This window comes from Chanos chanos, chromosome 7, assembly GCF_902362185.1.
Source record: "Chanos chanos chromosome 7, fChaCha1.1, whole genome shotgun sequence".
NCBI classification, from domain to species: Eukaryota; Metazoa; Chordata; class Actinopteri; order Gonorynchiformes; family Chanidae; genus Chanos; species Chanos chanos.
Genome location: NC_044501.1, coordinates 27,011,565 through 27,033,636, shown reverse-complemented (window position 1 = coordinate 27,033,636; position 22,072 = coordinate 27,011,565). Strand labels below are relative to the sequence as shown.

The 22,072-nt window shown below is 40.6% G+C and overlaps 2 protein-coding genes across 2 annotated transcripts; both read left to right on the top strand.

Moving 5' to 3' along the window:
• Positions 1–1,529: 1,529 nt before the first annotated feature.
• On the top strand, positions 1,530–2,564 carry LOC115817028 (histone H2A.Z-like; the record flags this gene model as incomplete). Its single annotated transcript, XM_030780268.1, is given in 4 exon segments — positions 1,530–1,610; positions 1,848–1,961; positions 2,180–2,309; positions 2,479–2,564. Coding segments are annotated over 4 exon segments (387 nt in total), but the record flags the coding sequence as incomplete, so codon positions are not given.
• Positions 2,565–7,007: 4,443 nt separating this feature from the next.
• On the top strand, positions 7,008–20,510 carry nectin4a (nectin cell adhesion molecule 4a). Its single transcript, XM_030779126.1, has 12 exons — positions 7,008–7,062; positions 8,321–8,347; positions 9,614–9,817; positions 11,529–11,696; positions 12,284–12,562; positions 15,398–15,515; positions 16,791–16,942; positions 17,239–17,398; positions 17,526–17,601; positions 18,142–18,192; positions 18,576–18,725; positions 20,091–20,510. Exons 1-12 carry the CDS (start codon positions 7,008–7,010, stop codon positions 20,508–20,510), a joined length of 1,860 nt encoding a protein of 619 aa, XP_030634986.1.
• Positions 20,511–22,072: the final 1,562 nt, after the last annotated feature.

Sequence of the window (22,072 nt, the reverse complement as noted above, 5' to 3'; positions counted from 1 at the left end):
ATAATGGATGTACTGCCACCCTGTGGATATGATGTTGTGCTTACGATGACAGACAAATAAAAGACGCTTGTGATCAAACGAGCCGTTTGCATGTAATGGAAATGTATTTGAACATGCAAAACTGGTAACATGAACGACGGTTCAGTTTAACATAGGAAACTGACGAACCAAACTGAAGAATCAGAATTGATGGAGACCTACGGATCAACGACTGAGACAATTACCCTAATGTTATAAATGTAAATTTGCAATGACAGGGGTCATTTAAAGACAGTAACAGACTATTGAAATGTATAAGATAGAGCAATCTCCTGTCAACAGTGTCTTTGTAACAATCAAGAATCGGCCATTCGACATCGAACTTTCCTTGAGCCGCTCGCTTGTCTGACATATTTCAAGTATGGCCACTGGCACAATTCTTTTCTTGATTATTTTAATTATATCTGACATCAGAAAACTAACATAGCTGCTCTACATCACAGAAAACGAAGAACGAAGTATTTATTTTCTCATACAAAAATGTATGATGGTTATATTTATGCAGCTGTCTTAGCACTTTGTTTTCATAATGTTTCCAAAGACAGTGCTTTAAATGAAGTATTACGGCAGTGGATAAATTAACACTCGTAACCTTCAAATATAACAAAAAATCCACTCAGTCTACACCATGCCTTCCACCACATATTGTGTATGTATATTTTTACAGCCAGTTTATGTGATAAAAGAGAAAGGCATGTAAACCAACTGTTACACTGAAAACAGAGCATATGCTGAATCGTTTTGTTTTGTACTAACTGTTCAGTGTAGCAGGCTAAGTAAAATGTATATGGGTATACAAGAAAGAAAAAAAGATAGAAAAAAAGAAGAAAAAAGAACGATCGTTCATCATTTCAGGAACATAACACATAAGTATTACTTATTAAAACTAAGAGAGATTAATCATTTGCTGTAGCGTGGTCTATAATTACTGTCGATTGTCTCCACGTTTTTCTAAAATTGCGCCATAAAAATAAAGAAACCAACACAATAAACATAAACTACAGTACCCGAAGAATCTCAGGGGTCACTCCCCTTACTTATACATCATGACTTTACACGATTTTGATTGGTTTACGTTCAAGTCGAAGGACTTACTCATTGGGCAATGAGTGTCCCGGATGAACAGCTTTGGCTGTTATATTGTTAAATAAAGGCGCGTAACTTATTTCGGAACGTACGAGGATAACGTTGTTGTACGTCTAGTCAAGCGCTGAAAAGATATGGTAAGTAGTTTTTTTCAGTTGGGTTTTGTTTATTTGTGTGTTTCCAAACTTTGTTGAAAACTCTTTCATGTGTCTCCGAAAGGTTTCGGTTATTAATCGTACGTTCGATTTATTGTATGTAAAATGCTAGCGTCGAATGTATACTCAGGGGGATTCGGAAATTAATGCAAACGGTCTTTAATAAATAGTTTAAGTGCTGTTTGCACCGTATACCGGTTTGCATGAAAGACAGAGTCATGTAAAATATAATTTGAAATCGATTCGTTTTAGGCTGGTGGTAAAGCTGGAAAAGACTCGGGTAAGGCCAGGACAAAGGCTGTATCGCGCTCTCAGAGAGCCGGACTGCAGGTGGGTCGCTTTACAGCATCGCTGGAACATCACCATTCTCGCTAAATGACCTAGCATCTGCAGCTAATTAGTCGACAACAACGCTACATTCTGCAGATAAAATAGATTTTGTGCATAAAATTGTAATATCAGTATTTTTAAGGTGCACTTTCGAAAACACATTTGCATTTTTGAATGTTTCAACCGTGATTTTCGTCGTAAACGTTTTTCCCGCTTTGTCCCTGTTATAAACCGCAGTTCCCGGTGGGCCGTATTCACAGACATCTCAAATCAAGGACTACAAGCCACGGACGCGTTGGAGCCACCGCAGCGGTATATAGCGCCGCAATTTTGGAATATCTGACCGCTGAGGTACTCTCTTATAGCTTTTGTGAATTACAGTAAAACCCCTTTTTCTGAAACGGATAGATTGTGTGCAGTATAATATTGGCGATCTCCTGAAAGCCAAATATGAAATTGCGGCGTGTGAAGGAGCCAGAACTCCCTAATGAAAAATATCTTATATACAAATCAAGTTCGTTTTGACTTGATTTACCGTTAGCGTAACCATGTACCGTTTTCGTTTGAAGGTCCTTGAGTTGGCCGGAAACGCATCCAAGGATTTGAAGGTGAAGCGTATTACTCCTCGTCATTTGCAGCTTGCCATCAGAGGTGACGAAGAGTTGGACTCCCTCATCAAGGCGACCATTGCTGGTGGTGGTAAGTTCACGAGACCCAGTTTTAACGATCATCACTATACGTAAAAACTGAAATATTCGTCCTCGTCTTATCTTTAGCAGACTTCGTTGAGCTGAAATTTGACGATTTTACTGCTACATGCGTCAAATGATTCTAACGGTTTGTTTTCGCGTTTCCCTCTCTCTAAAAGGTGTCATCCCTCATATTCACAAATCTCTGATCGGCAAGAAAGGACAACAGAAGACAGTATAAGCTGTTTAGTGACCTGTATGTGTTTGCCACCTCAGGATTATTCTGGAAAGGTTTCAGTGTGTTCGGTTTTGCTTCTTAGACTGGTAGGTTTATAAGAAAAAAATGTATTGTTGAGCTTTGCATCTACTCATTTCTGGGGTGTTTTTTTAGAAATGGCTTCAGAGAAGCTGGTTTTATTTAGTAGTTGTTGAGTTGGTGTTGTATCATAATGTGCTCTGATAACCTGTAAGCAGAGCATTGTGCTGTGTTCCTGTGCCCTTTTACGTTTTCTTTGAATAAAGCTCAAAATACTACATACTGCCCTCTGTCATTCTTTTTACGCACTTTGAGCTTACTGGAAGATCACTCATTCATGATGTGTAAACATCATTCTTAAGTTCATCATAAACAAAAGATAAAAGCAACTGGGTATCTGAGACTGGTATGTATGGTGGCTAACTGGAACTGAGCCTTTTTTATGTCACACAGTGCAGCGCAATTAGCATTAGTTTATAAAAGGAGAGGGGGTTGGTGATTATAAATTCTCAAGTGATCAGTGGAACTGTTGGTTTCAGTATGATTTCATGCTATCTACTGATCTTGAAAACTAGTCTTTTGTTTTGCTGTTTGTTTTAAAAATATGTTTACAGCCAAAGATCTCCTGTCTTCACCCCCCTCATACCTCCCTTCCCTTGTTTACCACATACCCTGTACCCACAGTAAAGCTGAAACAGATAAACTTGCTCTGTGCTCTGATCAGTCTTCTTGGATGTTCCCCTACACCTGTTTCTAAAACTACCAGCCCTGTAATGAGTGGGAACCTGTTTGTTTTGGTGCAGAGATGGGGCAGAAATAGCCTGTTCTGTGCATTCTGGGGATTTGAATTGCGGGGAAGATGTTTAAAGAGAAGTGGACCAGAGGCTGAAACATATGTAGAACCGGATTATTCCAGTTGCACTTCAGGTAGTTTACATTAAAAAAAAGGGTTTATTTGGAAATTCAGAGGGGGGTGTGGTCAGTGGGAGGACCAACCTACACAGACTAACATGTATATGTATATATGTATATGTATGTATATGAAGATGATCAGCATTAGCTGAATGTTGTAGAGTAGGTATTGATTCATCCATTATTAGATCACTCTTACTGATTTCTCTTGACTCTAGGCATAGACTATATCACACAATCCAAAAGAAAGACATTTAATAACATTTAAAGTTTAAAAGACAGTCTTGGTGTATTGTCTGGATTTGCTGTCATGAATTTTCTTTTTTTTTCTGTTTTTTTTTTCCTCCTCTTTTGTCTTTCTTCCACCTTTGTTTTAAACTTTGTGGGTGTGACTCAAAGAAATACATGACCGAACCCTCTTTATACTCATTAAACAAAAGACGGGACCTGCCCACTTGTTTTCTTTTCTTAGTACAGCCCAGGGAAGGGCCAAGGATTGAAGACATACAAATTTCCACACTCAAGAGACATCTAAGGATAAAATCAAGAAAGACTTCCTCTTCACCCCGAACGGAAAAATATATATTTAGATAACTGAGCCCGCGCATTTGATATGACAATCTAAAAGAAGAGAAAAGCCACTTGACAGTACTAAACCTAATTTTTAAAATGACTCGCTCTTGGGAGAGAACTGGCATTGCAGACAGCCTCGACAGTAAGTGAACCTGCCACTAGGTGGCAGTATCAAGACAGACTAGATCCGAGAACATTTCATAAATATTTGAACTAAATTCAAAGTCGCTTACGATCCATCTAAAAAAAAGGCAAAGTATATCATTAAAATCCAAACGGTTCCCACACAAGTATTAAATGAAAACGTAAAAGACATGTTTTGCGACAGGCTTGTTTTGAGTTTTTGCTTCGGCTGAAGCAAAGGCCGTGTCTTTCGTGTTACACAAATGCATTTGAGCCGAGTTTATGCGTTGCCCGGGGCTTTAACTGTTCAATGCAAAAAAGAAAAAAGTAGTTGAAAGGTTAATAGTGTGGCAGCTGTAGGCTAAAACTGTACGACTTAGAATGGTGAGCGTTTAGACTTCCTACAGTCAGACTGGTGGTCACCATCGATGCTGAATTTCATAAAAAAATGTTAATTATAATTAATTAAGTATTAATGAAAATTGCAGGTGGCTCTAAATATGGAAAGAAAGAAAGAAAGAAAGAAAGAAAGAAAGAAAAGAAAAAACTGAGGATGAAACTTGAGTGAATTCCTGAGTGAAACCAGACGAGTCTTCCATCACATAGGCGTATCTGATAATAAACACTTTTTGAAAATACATGCAGCTGATTGAGATTGAGAAATAATGTTAATTATAATATCGACGATAACTATGATTATTTTTGTTTTGTTAACATAGTTTCTCTGTCTCTTGTTAAATTCACACACCAATGCGTCCTAAACTGTGTCACGCAAAGCATACAACTGTGTGTATTTATATTTTGAATAGGTCTGGTGCAGACTAATCTCGTTCTTAAATCCCAAATTCTTGTTTTTGGTTCTTGTTGATTGTTGATGCATGACTATGGCCACGGGAGAGTAAATATTTTCACAGCTTTAAACGAAAGAGAGGCAAAAGGTCAAGACTCATTTTTTTGCCCGCGAGGAAATATTGAGTGTTGATGCCACAACATCTGAACGGGGTTTTTGAAGTCACTCGGTCGGACCGTTACCTCGCGACTAAAGCAGACAGAGGTAACCTGAAGCTGCCGTATACCCACTGAGTCTTATGAAAGACATCACAGTCACTGTCTGCGAACAAAAGGAATACGTGTGTTTGTATCTGCTGCTGTTCTGCGTTCTCACTTTGCATTGACTTGTACTCTGGTCTCATCTCCGTTTCATTACGGTGACATCAGAGTTTCGACTTCAAGAGAAGAGAGGGAGAAGGGGTGTGTTCTCACTTGCACAGATGCAGGATCACTGAATAAGTTTATAGCAGAGCAGGTAAATGTTTGGCGATACATATTCCATTATATCCAGAGCCCAGTGTCGTTAGCATAGTATTTGTAATGGAAATGCAGATAGAGTTATGTTTTGGACCTAGATCATTTCACTGAGAAAAGCCAACCGGTATTTAATTATCTTGATGTAATGTCACGCACATTTAACGGCTGAGATTTGCATGAGGTGTCGCTAACATCGCTGTTTTCATTAAGAGGAATTCACGCTCGTGTAAGACAGAAACAACTAAGGATATTATTGGATTTGTCGGATGTATGGACCATTAGAGTACGCCGACACCAAATCGCGGTTTAGGGCGGGGGCGCGCGCGCGAGTGCACGCAATCAGGTGGATAGCGTCAACAGGTGCTTCAGTCATTTGCTGTGCATGGTTCACTATGGATCTTACATGAATTCAAGAGCGGGGATTATCTCAGACCGTACGTGTCTTCATTTTCAAGGGACAGCGTTATATTTTATACCTCAACTTGGTCTTTTTTTCCAAAAAAAACAAAAACATTTTTGCTAAAGGAGCTCATGCTCCAGGTGTGCACATACATCAGACGGACTTCGCTTAACCATCTGCCACCAGATTTCCGTTTTTCTACCAATAGACACTGTGATACTTCCCAAAGAAAGTTATTTTCGTTCCTAGGCGGACCAAAATCGTACTTTTTTGCCTGTTCGTTTGCAACTGGTATCTTCTCATCCGTTACAAATGGTGCGGATTTGATCTTGTGTTTACAGATTCAAAATACTCTCGTGTTTTTGGTGTAGAACATGTTTTCTGCAACTTGCACGAAAATGAGTCTGGAAACATTCTGACAATTTGAAAACCAACTGGAGACTCCTAGACGGACTGAAGGCTTTAAATGGAATTAAACTGGATGATGATGCCAGCGTCCTTTCGGTTTTCACCATGGCTTTGGGTTATCTTGAATACAAGTAAGTATTTATTTATGACTGAGTTACTCATTAATCGTGCCGATTTACAGGGCTTTTTTCTTACTTTGCTGGGTTGTTGACTAAGTTTTTGGGTTGGTCCACTGGGACATGACTGAACAACACTTTTTCAGTTGTCTGATATTTCAGGAAAAACTGGTTGTTGATCGATTCTGCATGTCTATGATTCAGTCTGACAAGTGAGTCCTCCCAATTAGACACGCGCTCTCTCTCTCTCTCTCTCTCTCTCTCTCTTTCTCTCTCTCTCTCTCTTTCTCTCTCTCTCTCTCTCTCTCTCTCTTTCTCTCTCTCTCTCGTTCTCCCTCCCTTATGGATCCTCTCTCTACTGTTTTCTTCAGACCAAGGGTTGCCAGATTGAGTCATGTTGTACTGCACAGTGATCACTGATGTGAATGCATGACCATGTTTGCTAGGAGAGCATTTAATCCCTGATTACATTTGTGTGTTTGTGTAAGTGTGGGGTATTGTCTGTGTCTGTGTATACCTGTATGTCTCTGTGTGTTCATGTGAATACGTGGGCATTTGTGTATGTGCGTGTGTGAGTGTGTGTGTTTGGTGCGTGTGACTTTGCCTGTGGGCATGCTCGTGTTTGCTGTTGCAGCGTTCCAGGGACGGGCAGTGCGACAGTCCGGATGTAGAGTCATAAAGAGTGATATTCCAGTAATGCCATACAGTCAGATTCCCTCATCTGTGAACCACACAGAAACCTGTCCTCTCTGCTCACTTCTCTCTACAGTTCAACGTGAAAATATGTCAACGTGAAAATATGTCTCAACAACACAAACAACACACACTGTCTGCACACACTAAATACACTCAGATCAATGAGATTCAAAGTTACGGTGTACTTTGGACTTTACCACATTTCAAACAACACATTTTTTTTTCAGACTTTGAGGAAGGTTATGAAGGCAAAACTACCATGTTTTCAAAAACTTGAGCAGTTAATAATCTGAGATAAAATATAAAATGTTAAGTACACGTCTCTATTTTGTACCTTTTGTAAAAGTACAACATAAAGTAATGCAGTTCTTTTTAATTTCTCTCAAGTTTTTACTATTTGATATCAACCCTCAGTTGTCTCGAAGTTTAAAATCAAAACTGTGCGTGTCCAAACCAGCTCTAATACTACTGCTATTCAGAACAGTTCACAGGAACGTTGTGTGTCTAGCAGCTCCTTTTACAGGTGTGTCTGATTAACCACTCACAACATATGGAATATGGATCACATTCCATGAGTGTCACCAAGGGGTCTTGCAGGTGTCCTTAATCCCCTGAGTATTCCCCAACACACACACACACACACATATACACACACACACATATTCACTCACACATACACACTCAGTCACTCACGCTCTCTCTCTCTCTCTCTCTCTGTCTCTCACAGACACACACACACACGAAAACACACACACGAAAACACACACACACACATTCACTCACAAAGCAGGGACAATTGTCAGTCTGTTTGTAGTAAAGAGGGAACCATGACACTAACAGTATTAGTGATTATACTGAAAAGATGTGATGAATCACACATGGAAGAAAAACAAAAAAGAATGTTGGACCGTTGCCCAGACAACCATTCCTAACAATACTGACCTTGCACTGAAACAGCATCAGTGTGTTGGTTTCTGGCTTTTCACCCTTTAGTTTCCTCATAATCAAGGCCCATTGTAAACATAGAGCAATTCTCTGCAGTAAAGTTCACAGTAAGCATGGCACACCGCCCATGACATACACTTTACTTTTTTTTTTTTTATTATTATTAATGAAAACTATGCTATAGGCTGTATCCTTAGACTGTGATTTTTCAGTTTCATCCTTTAAATATTGTTCCAAATATGTCCCAAACAATTAACAGATCTTTAAAAAAAAATCAATCTAAGGTCTCCTCATACTGCTACTATGGCTATGCAAGTGTAAGTTTGACAAAAATAGAAAAACTTTAAATGTTTTATCTTTTTTTCAGCTGTTAGAGAGAGTGCTGGTTACTTCATTCAAGCCCAGGGATTTTACATTTTTTTTTATGAGAGTTTGTTTTTCCCACTTCTTGTTGTAATCGCCCTCAGAATTATGCACAAACAGGTGTGACTAACATTTCTCTACGTGACTGTACTCATTCAATGACGCTTTCTGGCTAATAGATATTTGAGTCACACCCTCGTGGCTTCCCGTTCGTGCGTCTTTATTATCACCGTGAGGGTGTGTCCACTGTGGTCGTCAACGGTTCTGGCCTTTCAGCCTGTTGGATGGGTCATGTGCTGTTCTGGATGTTTTGAGTGGTCTGAACGTTAGACGTTGTCTGTGAAACATTTCCGACTTTAACGGAAGACTCACTTGGCTAAAATACGCAGTCCCATCAGTGTGAGACTGTTAATTCTACAGTGCTGCTTTTTTTCCTCCTAATTGTCACAGTCTAGGAATTCTACATATGCATCCTCAACACAATACTTGTGTATTGATGGGTTGTGGAGTTTGGAGTAGCAAACACACTGAACTGTGATAATCTGACATATTTTGTATCATAAGCCTTGTCAGGCAACCACTTCCCCTGTGTGTGTGTGTGTGTGTGTGTGTGTGTGTGTGTGTGTGTGTGTGTGTTAAGCATTAGTTGTAAATGGCAGTGCAGAAAGGTAATTAGTGATTGGAATAACAAGTTGAACAGCATATCTGCACCTCGCCCATTTTAATCTTTTGTAGACACCTGTTTTTCTTTTTGTTTTTTTCTTCACCCTTTCCTTTCGCTGCCTCTTTCCTTTCTGACAACCTCTCCTTTTCTCTACCTGTAGTCCTTCTTCATGTTGGTTTTCTCCTGTTCAGCAGTGAGATTTGTTTTCAGATGTGTAGGTGTGGTTAATTCACTGATCAGGTCAAAAAAACATAAACGCCACATAGTGTATTGAGTTTCTGTATATGGAGATCTGAAACAAATTCTGTTCCTTATGCAACAACAAAACTATTAAGTGTACATGAATCAGATGAGTGTCATGGTGGAAACTGCAATGAAACATAGAATGAAACACCTGTGAGCTGATTGAAATGAAAACAGAAGCTAATGAAATCGGATTACGTCATAAAAGAGTTCTCTAGTCATCCTCCATTTTTCCCTTATTTAGATATGAATATACCTCAGAGTTCATTGTTAACAAATACCCTCTCTCTCTCTCTCTCTCTCACAGTGGCCTGTGTAATGGGAGGGGAGTTTGTGGAGCCATCTTCTCCCTCAGCTGAGCTTCGTTCCCTGGCTGAATCTGAGACACATCTGCCCTGCAAGTTCCAGACGGATTCGGATGAGCAGGTGGTTCAGGTGATCTGGAGTCGAGAGAAACCTGACGGTACCAAAGAACAGATCATAACAGCCCACCACACAGAGGGACAAACAGGTAGAACCTTCACACCAAGAGATGTTTACCTCACACAGCACAGGCTTAAACACTCACACACACACAAACTTACCTTCATATTGTCCTGAACCCACCCTCCTGCCCTGCAGTCAGGTTTACCCCTTCTTAAGTCATTACTTGTCAAATCAATAGCTTAGACACGAATATCAAACCTGTATATGATGGATGTTTTAGCTCAGGAGGTCATTTACTTTTGACATGGCTGTTTCCTGTACCAGAGTATGGTTAAGTTTCCTCTCCAAATATGCCAGAACTTTGTGACACTCCTGATTCATCTAATCAGTGTCCCAGGTACGCCTGCAGGTTTAAATCTGGGGCAAAGATACAGACAGTCTAAAACAGTTTTCAAACAGTCACAGCGTCCACAGAAATGTTTTGCAACTGATTTGGATCTCGATTTCACAGCCATAGCGGAGTACAGATGAATCCGTCTTACAGAGGAACAAGTGAGGTTTAACACCATGTGGAAACCCTGTTATTAGCTTCATGGAGGAAAAAACAAACTAAAAAGATAGATAGATAGATAGATAGATAGATAGATAGATAGATAGATAAGAAATCTTGCAGTAGCAGTAGTCTAGGACAGCTCATCCCAATCATAACTGTTAGGTTTGTCCCACCAGGATCATGTGACCAATAATGTAAACATTATTCTCACTCTGCCGAAAACTCAGGATATAGTGCAAAACCCGCCTGGCAACGAGCTCCAAGAGCACAAACCTCAACAGATACAAAACACTGACCGAACAGGTCATCTCATCTTAAATGAATATAAATCCACCCGGGAAAGCTTTCCTCACTCATACCAGATACGCACAGTTACTCTCTCACCTCTCATTTACACTGTATCCGAATCAGAAATGCATACAGTTTGTTTTACACAGCAGTGTAAGCAGAGGTTCTTGGAGGCATTTAACTTCAAAAGAAGAATACACGTCACACACGGAGAACTGAAAGGTAAACTCAGATGTTATGCCAGACTAATCTAATACAAAGTTAATTGAGCATGACGCTGAAAGCGGCCGTGTGCAACAATGACATAGTAACGAGTTCCCAGACAAAGGGGAGAGAGATTGACACGTGGCTGGAATAGCTAATCCCACACAATACGTTCAGAAATAACTCAAAACTAAATAGTACAAAACACACTCGTCTACCAGCCCTACAGTAAGTAAGCATTCATAACTAATGCAGCCTGTAAGAAGTAACTTACAGTTGTCAGCACTGGAGTGTAGTGGAGCGCATACCCACAGACAAAATCACTGACCTAGTTAGAGTGTGAAAAGATGAGTCTTTAGACTGTGTTCCAGTCCAGGCTGCCCTGGCTGAAGCTGATTCAGCAGGATCATATCAGCTTTTTTTTTTTTTATCTCCATCACTTTTTCTCATGTCATGTCCTGAGATTGCCAAGTGGAACAAAAAACAAAAACTGCTGTTCTTGCAGATACAGAGTGTGGCAGACGCGTGTAGGGTCATGTACCAATCCTGCTGTTACAAACCTCCTGGTTATTTTGTCTGTTGCTCATCAATAGTCTGAGAATCGGAAACCAAAGCTACATGTTTTGAGCGTCTTTGTGGCCCCAATGACAAACTTTCAGTCAAATAAACAAGTCCTGATATATCACATCTCTTCATCTCTTTCTCTCGGTCTGTCTGTCTGTCTCTCTCTCTCTCTCTCTCTCTCTCTCAGAGTTCCCTGGTTTTACAGGGCGTGTGAGGTTCGAACACTCCAGCCCCATCCTGAACTCTGCGTTGGTTATCCTGCACACAGAGGTTTCTGATGAGAGTACCTACATCTGTCAGATCACCACCTTTCCCTCGGGTATCTCCGAGACTCGCCTGTCTCTCACCGTATGGAGTGAGTCATCCACACACCCCATCCTCCACTCGCTCACTACTGTCTCATTACTGTCTCATTTCCACCTGTACTGTATCTGTTAATGTCTCATTCCTGTCAAGTTACCGTCTCGTTTCATGAACACAGCCTTCACTGTAACTTTGCTGTACACGATCATGATCTTGTCTATCTAGTATGTACATCTGTAAACAATGCATTCTTAGATTTCACTAGCATTCAAATAGAAGAAGTTAACTAACTTAAATACAGAGAAAGCAGCTGTCTTGCGACACCACTCCTGATTGTAATTTATGGGGTTTTTTTGTGGTATTGATTTGTTTGGAAGACTCAATGACCCTGGGGTAACAACAGTAACACAGTGCTAACTAAATTATCTTGTTGTCTTGGTAATGGTCGATGGCAGTACCGGCTGTATAGAATATTGCTATCTTGAAATGTAACCTCGCTTATCTGGCTCAGTTTTATTCGTTGTAAAGGACAAGAGTTAAGCTCTTAAAGGAGTCATGTTGTGTTCCAAAAGCCGACGCCCTCTTAGGAGGTCTAATGATTCTAAGGATCCTGACCTTTGGCGACCTTTTGCTCCTCAGCCAAGCCCATAGCCACACTTGACCCGGTGGTTCTGGTTGAGGGTCAGGTGTTCCGACCAGCCGCGACCTGTCGCTCCATGGCCAGACCTCCAGCTAGACTCTCCTGGGACTCTGACGTGCCCGGAGTCCCCCAGAACCGGAGCATGGACGGTGGGATTACCTTCAGCCAGTTCTCCCTGCACCCTGTCCGCGGCATGAACGGCCGGAAACTGGACTGTCTGGTCTGGCACCCCTCTCAGAAAAGCCCAGCCCGGCTGACCAATCAACTGGTCGTCCACTGTGAGTTTCCTCTTACTGCATAGACTGTGGATATTACACACACTGTTGTTCTAACAGGGAAGAGTTTGAAAGGAAGATGTTGTGATCCAAGCAGGAACAGAATAGAAAAAGGCATTACAGCTTAATGAGGAGAATTCCTGTGCTTTTGTGGTTAACTTATTTTTATGGTAGCTATTTAGGTTTTCTCCTTTACCTAGTCAGAGATGACTGAGTTTGGTATAAGACTGTAGCAGTCTGTCATCACTGACATTGCAAATGAACACCGTCACTGTCCCCATCCTGAAGACTGTCTCTGGTTCTAACGTTGACCAGCAGAGAACACTCTGCTTAACATGGCCTGTTAATGAAAGTCTCTGTGCCTGTCACAGTGACAGGTGAATTTTTACAAACTGAATTTTTTTTCCTTTATGATTTTTTTAATTGAGTTTTACAGGTTCACAAACTCAAAGGGGGAATGGTCACATTTCGTTAACAGTATCCTAAGGTAGAGTCAAACCTCAAAGACGCTGTGGTTTCGAATGTTTTGATATAGTTCTATGAGTGTAATCAACACAACATATTGGGGAGTTTCCGAGATGATATGACATGATATGGACTGCTAAACATTTTACTGCTTAACATTTTACTACATTTAATCCGTCATGAGTTCTGTTGATTGTGTTTGTTAGATAGTTTTTAGAATGTGGGCTCTGACCAAATCTTCATATGAGTAGGAAGTGAAACACACTGAGCTGCTGTTGTGTTGCTCTGGTACCAGGTGCCTAAATCGGGATGTCTAGCACCCATTTTATTCAGGCATTGATGTCGTGTCAAACAGGATGGCAGGTGCTAGGTTTTCCCTTGCAAATGTATCCAAATGGACTCCACCTCACTGTTAGACACAGAGGTTCTCACTGTCTGTTTCAGTGGGACTTCATGTCTGCATTTAGGGATTTTAAAGGTATTCTGAATCTTAAACATGAACTGGGATTAGCTTATCCTGAGATGTTGTATAAGGAGAAAGGGAAAAATCTGATCAGTCACTTTTTGGGACCCTACACCCCTAAATTGCTCTGAAATGTTTGCTTTTTGAGCTTTGAAATGCGGTGTTGCAGCTCTGACTTTGTAATACTGCCTGACTAACCTCTACTCCTGAGGTTTACCCACTTTCTGGTTAACCGAGTATGTTTTGGTTTTCAGTGGTGAATTTCAGTGATGCAAACATACTGAGACATTTTTCCCAGACCGTGCTTTCTTGCATCTCTCGTAATTTCCTCCACAAAAATGTCTTCTAGTTGTACTTTTCACATACTCTCCTTTTGCTATTTTATTTTATATATTAACTCAGAATGGACAGAGAAAACTTGTCTCAACCTTCAGGTGTATTACTGTATCATCTCCCTGTGACTCAGTAGTAGTGAATTAATTGGTGTTTTGTACAGTCTAGACAGAAAACCACCCAATTTTTTTGAGTTGCCCTGGAATTAATCAGAAATTCAGTCTTGTTGACTTCACCCTCTGAAGGGCGTTTATCTTTGGCCTGCGCCCATTTTCTCTGCTTATTTATGGCTAATGTGCTGATGGTGCATGTTTTACAGGTCACCTGTGCTATTTATTTATTTATTTTTTTAAATTCACTCAGGAACATTTGAAGGGCACGAATGAAATACTAAATTCTGACAACTGCATCATCTTTCAAAACTCTACAGCTAAAAATCTTGGTGTGATTTTTGACTAAGGTCTGTCGCTAGTCACTCATATTAACAACACGACCAAAAGTGCCTTATATCACTGCCGTAATATCGCTGAAATTAGGCCCTTTGTAAGTATGACTGATGCAGAAACCATTGTTCATGCATTCGTCATGTTTCGCCTCAATTACTGCAATGTTCTGTACTCTGGTCTGTCTGCCTCTGTTACCAGTAGTCTTCATCTGGTCCAGAATCCTGTTGTCAGAATCCTGAATTCATGCAAGGGCAGATTTTAAGGTCCTCTTATTAACATATAAAATTTTACACGGGCTTGCGCCAGCCTACCTATCTGACTTAATTACACCCTATAACCCACCTCACACCCTGAGCTCTCAAGATTCTGGATTAGTAGTCGTTCCAAAGTTAAAAAGAAGTCTGCTGGCAACCAAGCCTTTTCCTACCACTCTCCCTTCCTCTGGAATGGTTTACCTACAGAAATTAGGGAGGCAAACTCTCTCAATACCTTTAAAACCAGACTAAAGACTTATCTATTTTCTCTAATTTATGGATAATATAATTTTGATTTGTCTTTGTTATAGACATGTAAAGCCCTTTGAGACTATAAATAGTGATATTGGGCTCTAAATATACTTGTATTATTATTATTATTAGTATTACTTGTGTTATTATTATTATTATTATTAATAAATACTATATTCTATGGTAAACTCACATTATTTTCTTTCCTTTTTCTTTGGTTTAAATCAGTGTTGCTTTTATTTTATAAGCTTTGATGAAGTTTAACATGAATAGGTGAACAGTTCCCCTTAGTCTCAGATTATAGAGTGGCCTTGGACATGCTGGCTTGTGTTGGAAATAAGAGATCGGTGTGCGGAGTGTGTGTGTGTGTGTGTGTGTGTGTGTGTGTGTGTGTTTGTGTGTGTGTGTGTGTTTGGGTGGGTCTGTGCAGGTCTGTGGGGGGGGGGGGGGTGTGTGCATATCTGTCTGTGTGTTTATGTGGGTATGAACATATGTGAGATGAAATATACAATTTCATCTCACAGTTTGTGTGTGTGTGTGTGTGTGTGAGTGAGACTGTGTATATGTCTGACTGTGCGACTGTGTGTGTGTGTTTGCGTCTGACTATGTGTCTGTATTCCCCCAGTTCCCCCAGACGCGACAATCTCAGGTTTTGACAGAAACTGGTACGTTGGGCTGGAAGGCGCAGAGCTCAAATGTGACGGTGGAGGAAACCCAAAACCACACAATTTCACTTGGACCAGGTAACATCTGCCCCCACCCTCCACCAACCTCTGTCTGCCTGCCTGCCTACCTGCCCCAGGCCCTGGGTGCAAGTTTGCTCCCCTAAATTCATAACAGCCTCACAACTTAACTTCACAGTGACAGATTTCACTCCACCTTTGGAAGCATGTTAAGTTAGATTTCCATTCAATTTTGATATTCATTTTATACTTAAACATCTGGGTTTTTGTTTGTTTGTTTGTTTGTTTTTTGCTTTTCTTTCATTTATTTTTTTATTAATTGTGTGAAAAGTCACACAAGGTTTGATTAGTCACACACTCACATGCATGTTGCAAGTTTCCGTAAGAAGGAGTGATTAAGAGAAAAACACACGCACATTTAGACAGTCACTAGCTTCCTTCATCGCTGACACACATACACGTTTGCAAGGAGGCTGAAGGGAGAGAGAGAAAACTTGTTTGACCATTTTTTTTTCCATTTGAATGGGAAAACAAGTGAAGTAACAGTGCCCTGGTGTCGTGTTGCAGCTTGTGGAAAGAACGCACAATGCACACTTTCACACGAAGGAGGGAGGAGAGGGTGGGGGGAGGGGTGAAGATGAGGGAGGAGAGGGTGGGGGGAGGGGTGAAGATGAAGGAGGAGGAGGAGTAGGCGTAGAAAAAAGAGAGGAATATATGATTTTTATGATGAAGAATAGCGTGGCCAGATTAAGGGAAATGGAGGGTTCTGTCTGTGTGTAGAAGCCCCCAGTGTGGTTAAACAGACCCCTCTGGAAAAAAAAAAACCTCTTTCACACTTATTTTCTTAAAAGCCTGTTTCGTGCCATCTGTGTTCCTTTTTGGACCAGAGAACATCTCTGTGAACCAGTAAAATCTACAGTCCTGATTGGCTGAACATTATTTAACTTAATGTGGGGGCACTATAGTACACCATGTCTTTAGGAGTTTCACACAGTTCTCGGACTTAAATTGGACCGATCCCAGAGTTTCAGAGTAAGTGTTGGTGTCTGTGTCACTGGGGGCTGTGACTCTATACTTTCCAGTGCTGGTCCTGGAGACCCACTTTGATTGCCTGTTTTCAGTCCGGCCTGAGTTTAACACACACTATTTATCAATCAAGAGTTTAAGGTTTAGTCAGGTGTGTCAGCCCTTTTAAAGAGCAGACAAGAAATGTCCTGTTATGCGGTCAAGGACTTGAGTCAAGAAACACTGCTACTGTTCTCTGTTTGACATTCAGTACTCTCTCTCTCGCTCTCTCTCTCTCACTCTCTCTCTCGCTTTGTATGTCACACACAGAAAAGGTAACGGCTTGCCAGAGGGTGTGTCCATAAGAAATAACTTGCTGCGATTTAATAGGCCCCTCAGCTTGACGGACATGGGAGTGTACCGGTGTGTGACAGTCAATCCAGTTGGGTCTGGATCAGCTGAAATAAACATAACTATAGCAGGTGAGTTTCCATGGTTGAATTTTGTGAAAATCGTGACATCCCCCCACCCCCTTAATAAATTTTGTCAACACATTAATACAACATATGTACAGTATAGTGTACAGAAACAGGAATTTTACCCACCCACTCACACACGTATTTATCCAGGTTGAACTATATTTGAACGATGTTCTCGCAATGCTAACTGTGGTAAAAAAATGCTATTGGCAGAATTAAGAAACAGCCTACAGTGGGAGCATGCATGTGGATTGAGTTGGTTTGAAGATTCCTACGTGATATGTGTGCTTGTGTTACAGAGTCACCTGAGAGACAGACGAGCTTTGACAGCCTTCTGATCATCATCATTGGCGCGGCCGCCGGAGCGGTGGTGCTCATCCTGGTGATCATCGTCATAGCAATGAACCGTTACCACAAGCGCAAAAACAAACAGCTGGCGATAGAGCTGAATGTGAAAAAGTAAGCTTGAATTTCAAATACATCAGGACCAATGAACTGCATGCAAACTGTGAAATTCTATCATTCAAACCTTCCTTTTTCACCTCTTTCTCTCTCTCTCTCTCTCTCTCTTTCTTTTCTTTTTCAGCGAAGAAATCAGCACTCTCTCTAGGCAGGCATCCATTAGGAGGGTCAACACGTCGAGTACAGAACACAGATATCAGGTACACTGCTGTTCTGCTTAGTCATGAGAATTTCAGTAGTGGAATCAGAAACGCCCAAAAGTAAAGGTGGGAGTGGAATGGTAGAACAACTTGTGTTGCCATAGAAATAGCTGAATTTAATTTTTATATGAGATATTTTTCACATGATTTCACACAACTTTTCACACAATCCATTCATTCCTCTGTTACTTTTTCAGAGGTACACACACACATACACACACACACACACCCTGTTCGCCATACACACCCTGTGAATGCTTTTGCCTGGAATCACAGCCATTATTTGTCAAGTAAAACTGAAAATAGGAGAATGATCAATGACCTCTTTATGGTTCTCAAGCCACAGACATGTTTTAGGCTTTAATAAGTTCATTTGACAAGAGCAGAATGTGGTAAGCAGGTGGTTTAGGCTGAACAGAGCCATGTTTTTCTCTCATGGGTGTGTTGTCTAAATGCATTCACAGTTGTGTGTGAACATGAGTTGAATGTTGAAAAAAATTCTACATTCTCCTGTGTCTGTCTGTCTGTCTTTGACCTTAGGACGACCTTAAAGTGGAAGGAACGTTACGAACCAGTCTCTCCTCCCTGGCTGTAAGTTTGTCTTCTATTCTTCCATTGCTTTTCTGGTCATTGTGTTGTGTTTTTAATTGACGATTTTCCTTGAAGTAGTCTTATTTTTTGTCCCTGTGATTCTAAGTCAATCCTTTGCCTTGACTGCATCACAGATGTAAAAAACCACCTAAACCACCTTTCATGGTGCCTTTTAAGAAACAGTGCATTACACCCATTATCTGGGCATAGACAGGGACAATTTTGACAGATTTAGTTCAGTAAGTCAACATTGTTTCTTTTTTACTCGTAAATGGGACTGTCAAACCAATCAATCAATTCCTCATTCACATGCATTAACACTCACTTATACTCCCTCTCTCTCTCACTCTTCACACACACACACACACACACACACTCAGGAGCGTCCTCGTTCCCGGGACAGTCGCTCCACTGTGGGTGCAGGCAGCGTTGACTTCCTGGGTCGCCCGTCCATCTACAACACATCTCGCAGAGGACGAGAGCGAATGATTGACAGAGACGGAGAAACCAGCAGAATGATGATGGAATCTTATGTAAGGAATATTTGTCATTGTCCTCTCTCATCCATATTGTGCATGATCAGATGCTGTGCCTTGGCAACTTGCACCTTAAACGAATCTTTGACGCAATTTGACTGAAAGTAGAAAGTGTTTGAGAAAATAATTATTCATTCAAAGCTGTTGATACTATCCTCATTCACTTTGTGAGAATTTTGATGTTGTGGGGAAAAAAATTATGTTTATTATTATATTTGGGGAAATACATTTCCAAACTGATATTTTGATATCCATTTACTTCAAAATAACCTGCCAAAAGCCCAGTTTTATGTCACAAGTTGAACTTTACATTTTTGCTTTACCACTTTTGCTTTTTTTCATATTTGCTTTTCTATTGTTTTCAAATCTTTGGTTGCTTGGTTAAAGTGTTTTAGTTTATTTGACAATATCAACAACACTCTTTAAGGTACTTTTTTTTGATAGTTAATTGGTGATTACATGAGAGTTCTACTGGATTACCCAACAGGTAGACTTAGATGAACAAGTGAAAAAGTGAAACCCATACACTCTAAATTGCTGAAGCGTCTTCTTTTAGGAGTAATGTATAGCATGAGGGCTTTTCTTGCTCCTCTAAGTGAAGATATTCTCACAGGTGAATGAAACTGAGAAAGTTTAATTGTATTTAGGAACATGACAGCATTTTCAGTGAATAGTTTCTACATATAGTTATGAAATAATGAAATGATGTGTATTTAGTTATAATCCAGGGGCCTCTGTATTTGACTTTAACTGGGAAGTTGACAGCTTCTGACATAAGCTTGTACTGTAAACCTTGGCTTTGCATTTATTACCTCAGATTTTCCAAGGTTCTCCAGGTTTTCCAGTCACTTTTTTATATCTTGCTGTTTTTGTCCATTAAAACCACCCACAACAACTTAAGTTATTCTTAAAGTACACTGTTCACCATGACAACACTATTTCACCATGACAACACCAATTCACCATGGCAGTAGTCATGGCTGCACTGACAGTAAATTTCCAGTCAAACTGTTTCCAAATGGCTTTCTGTGAGATGTGTTACAGTGTTGAGACTCTTCTCACTCATTCTCACTGACTGACAGACACAGCTAACTCTTTAAATATTACTTTTTAAGACAGTAGGTAGAGAGATGTTTTCCTAGGCAGCTGTGTGCTGCTGTACCTACAGAATACGAAAATGTAAACAACAGAACATATGATAAATATTCATTTCCCAAAGTAACATGTCAGAAAAATCCAGAAGAAGATTTCATTTCAAGTTTCAGTCGTCAAATCGAACCCATATATTGTGAGTGACATTCCCCGTGAAAAAAAAAATCGTGTTTGATTTCAAATTTCGTCTTTTTTCCACTCATCTTTCAGAATGATGGTGACTTTATCCCTCCGCTCCACCCATCTCCGTCCCCCTTTGAGCAGACCGCTGAGATTAGAGCTCTGAACGGCAACGGTGTTCTGCTGTCCGACGGGAGACCGCGCTCTGGAGGTACCAGTAGGGGGCAGCAGTCACCCATCAACAACTACCCACCGCTCACAGACGAGGAGGAAGAGGAGAACAGGATGGAGCCCGCCCAGGACGAGAGGGAGAGGGAGGAGCTAGGGATGCCCAGGGGTTTTGAGGAACCTGACGGAGGAGAACATTTGGACAGCGAGGCGGCCTTGTCTCAGTATGAGTGTATGGTGGGGTTCGGGCAGAGGAACGGAACACTGCCCTCCAACCTCCGCAACTCCACCTTTCACTCCCCTCCTCCACTCACCATTATCCCCAAGGCTCAGATCGTCTAGAACCTCAAAGTTCTCCAAAAATCCTCTTTCTCTCAGAGATTCCAATATCTCACGCAGTGTAAGAGTGTTCTGCACAAGGAACACAGGAGTCTGATCTGCATTTGTTTACAACAGCTCTATAAAAATAATTGAAAAAGGAAAAATTATGCTTAGGAGTTGGATTGGAAAATAAAGGTGAAGGCGAACAGTGAGACTCCACAGGTGCTGCATCGGGTCACAGGCCGTCCCCATGTGGCATGAAGGTGGGATCTACTGAACAGAGAATGGATGTACACCAAATATTGTTCAAGAAGACCGTTTGTATGGATTGTATTTTGAACACTTGGTTTTTTTCATCACTAAGTAAAGCTTTGATGGAAGAACGAGGGAGACTAGAGTGGAGTGCTGGACTGGTTTGTCTGTAAATCTTGATAAGGACTCTATTTCTTCATCTCAGTGACACCTCCGCCTGAGTGTTTCTCAATACCTCCTTAAAAGACTGAGGGAATTTACTAATAATTTTGTACTAATGATATGTGTGTGTGTGTGTGTGTGTATACACACACACACACACACACACACATATATATATATATATATGATCTAAAACATTTTGGCCACACTGAGTATTTTTTGTGATCTTTTTTTTTCAGTAAGTATTAAAATGTATTTCTTGCATGGTGTATCCTGTGACAGAATGGGAGTAACTGAGATTTCCTGTTTTTCGTTTTAATACAAACATGTCCAGACTGGTATAATGTCAGGCAAAATCATAATTTGGCAATACATTACCCGTTACGGGAGAGTTTTCTGAAACTGTTTGGCAGTTGGTTACCTGTTACAGAGGACATATCTGAAACCGTAACATCAGACCTGAATATTCTGGAGATGTTTTGTATGAAAAAAACTATTCACTGTGACATTGCACAGCTGCATTTCTGACCTAAAACGGCTTTAGGGCTCATGCCCCCGCTACATATTGGGGGTGGGGGGAATGACCATGCGTAAACTGATATGAAGTTTTGGTCTTTTTTTTTTAAGGGGGGGTGTATTCATAACCGAGAGACTTTTTTTTTTCTATGAGTGAGGTTTTAAACACCCATGAACCTATGCCATCAGTATCTCTTCAATTTGCAGTAATGAATATGTTATATTCTTGCATTTATTATTTATTACTTGTCCCCTCTCAGTCTTGGGGTCTGGTGTCTGCGCTTTAGAGAGCTCTGGTACAGAACCACAAAATGGTTACTTTTATTCCAAAACACCCCTAAAACCAGGTCTGCTTTGGCCAGTCAGCGACTCGAATCTGACCATAAACCGTTAAACCTCTCAATTTGGCATTTGAAAAGGTCACAACTGCATTCATTTATTTTCATATGTGTGTTGCAATGATTTCTGTATATTTGTATGAGCGTACGAATTTGTACACAGATGTAACGCCGGACAGGCCAGTCATGGTGAACCCACACTCTGTGTGACCATGTATACTAATTTTGCTCAAGCTCACTCTTGAGGTTTGTAGTATTATGACTGGCATCAAGGAACGGAACACAACTGAGGTAGAAGCTTAAGCCACAGAGAAA

Excerpts from the sequence above, each read along its gene's own strand:
- nectin4a (XM_030779126.1), top strand. The coding sequence starts at position 7,008 with ATGCTCGTGTTTGCTGTTGCAGCGTTCCAGGGACGGGCAGTGCGACAG. Across the intron at positions 12,563-15,397 it reads CAATCAACTGGTCGTCCACT|TTCCCCCAGACGCGACAATC; the intron begins GTGAGTTTCCTC and ends GTATTCCCCCAG. Across the intron at positions 18,726-20,090 it reads GAATGATGATGGAATCTTAT|AATGATGGTGACTTTATCCC; the intron begins GTAAGGAATATT and ends CTCATCTTTCAG.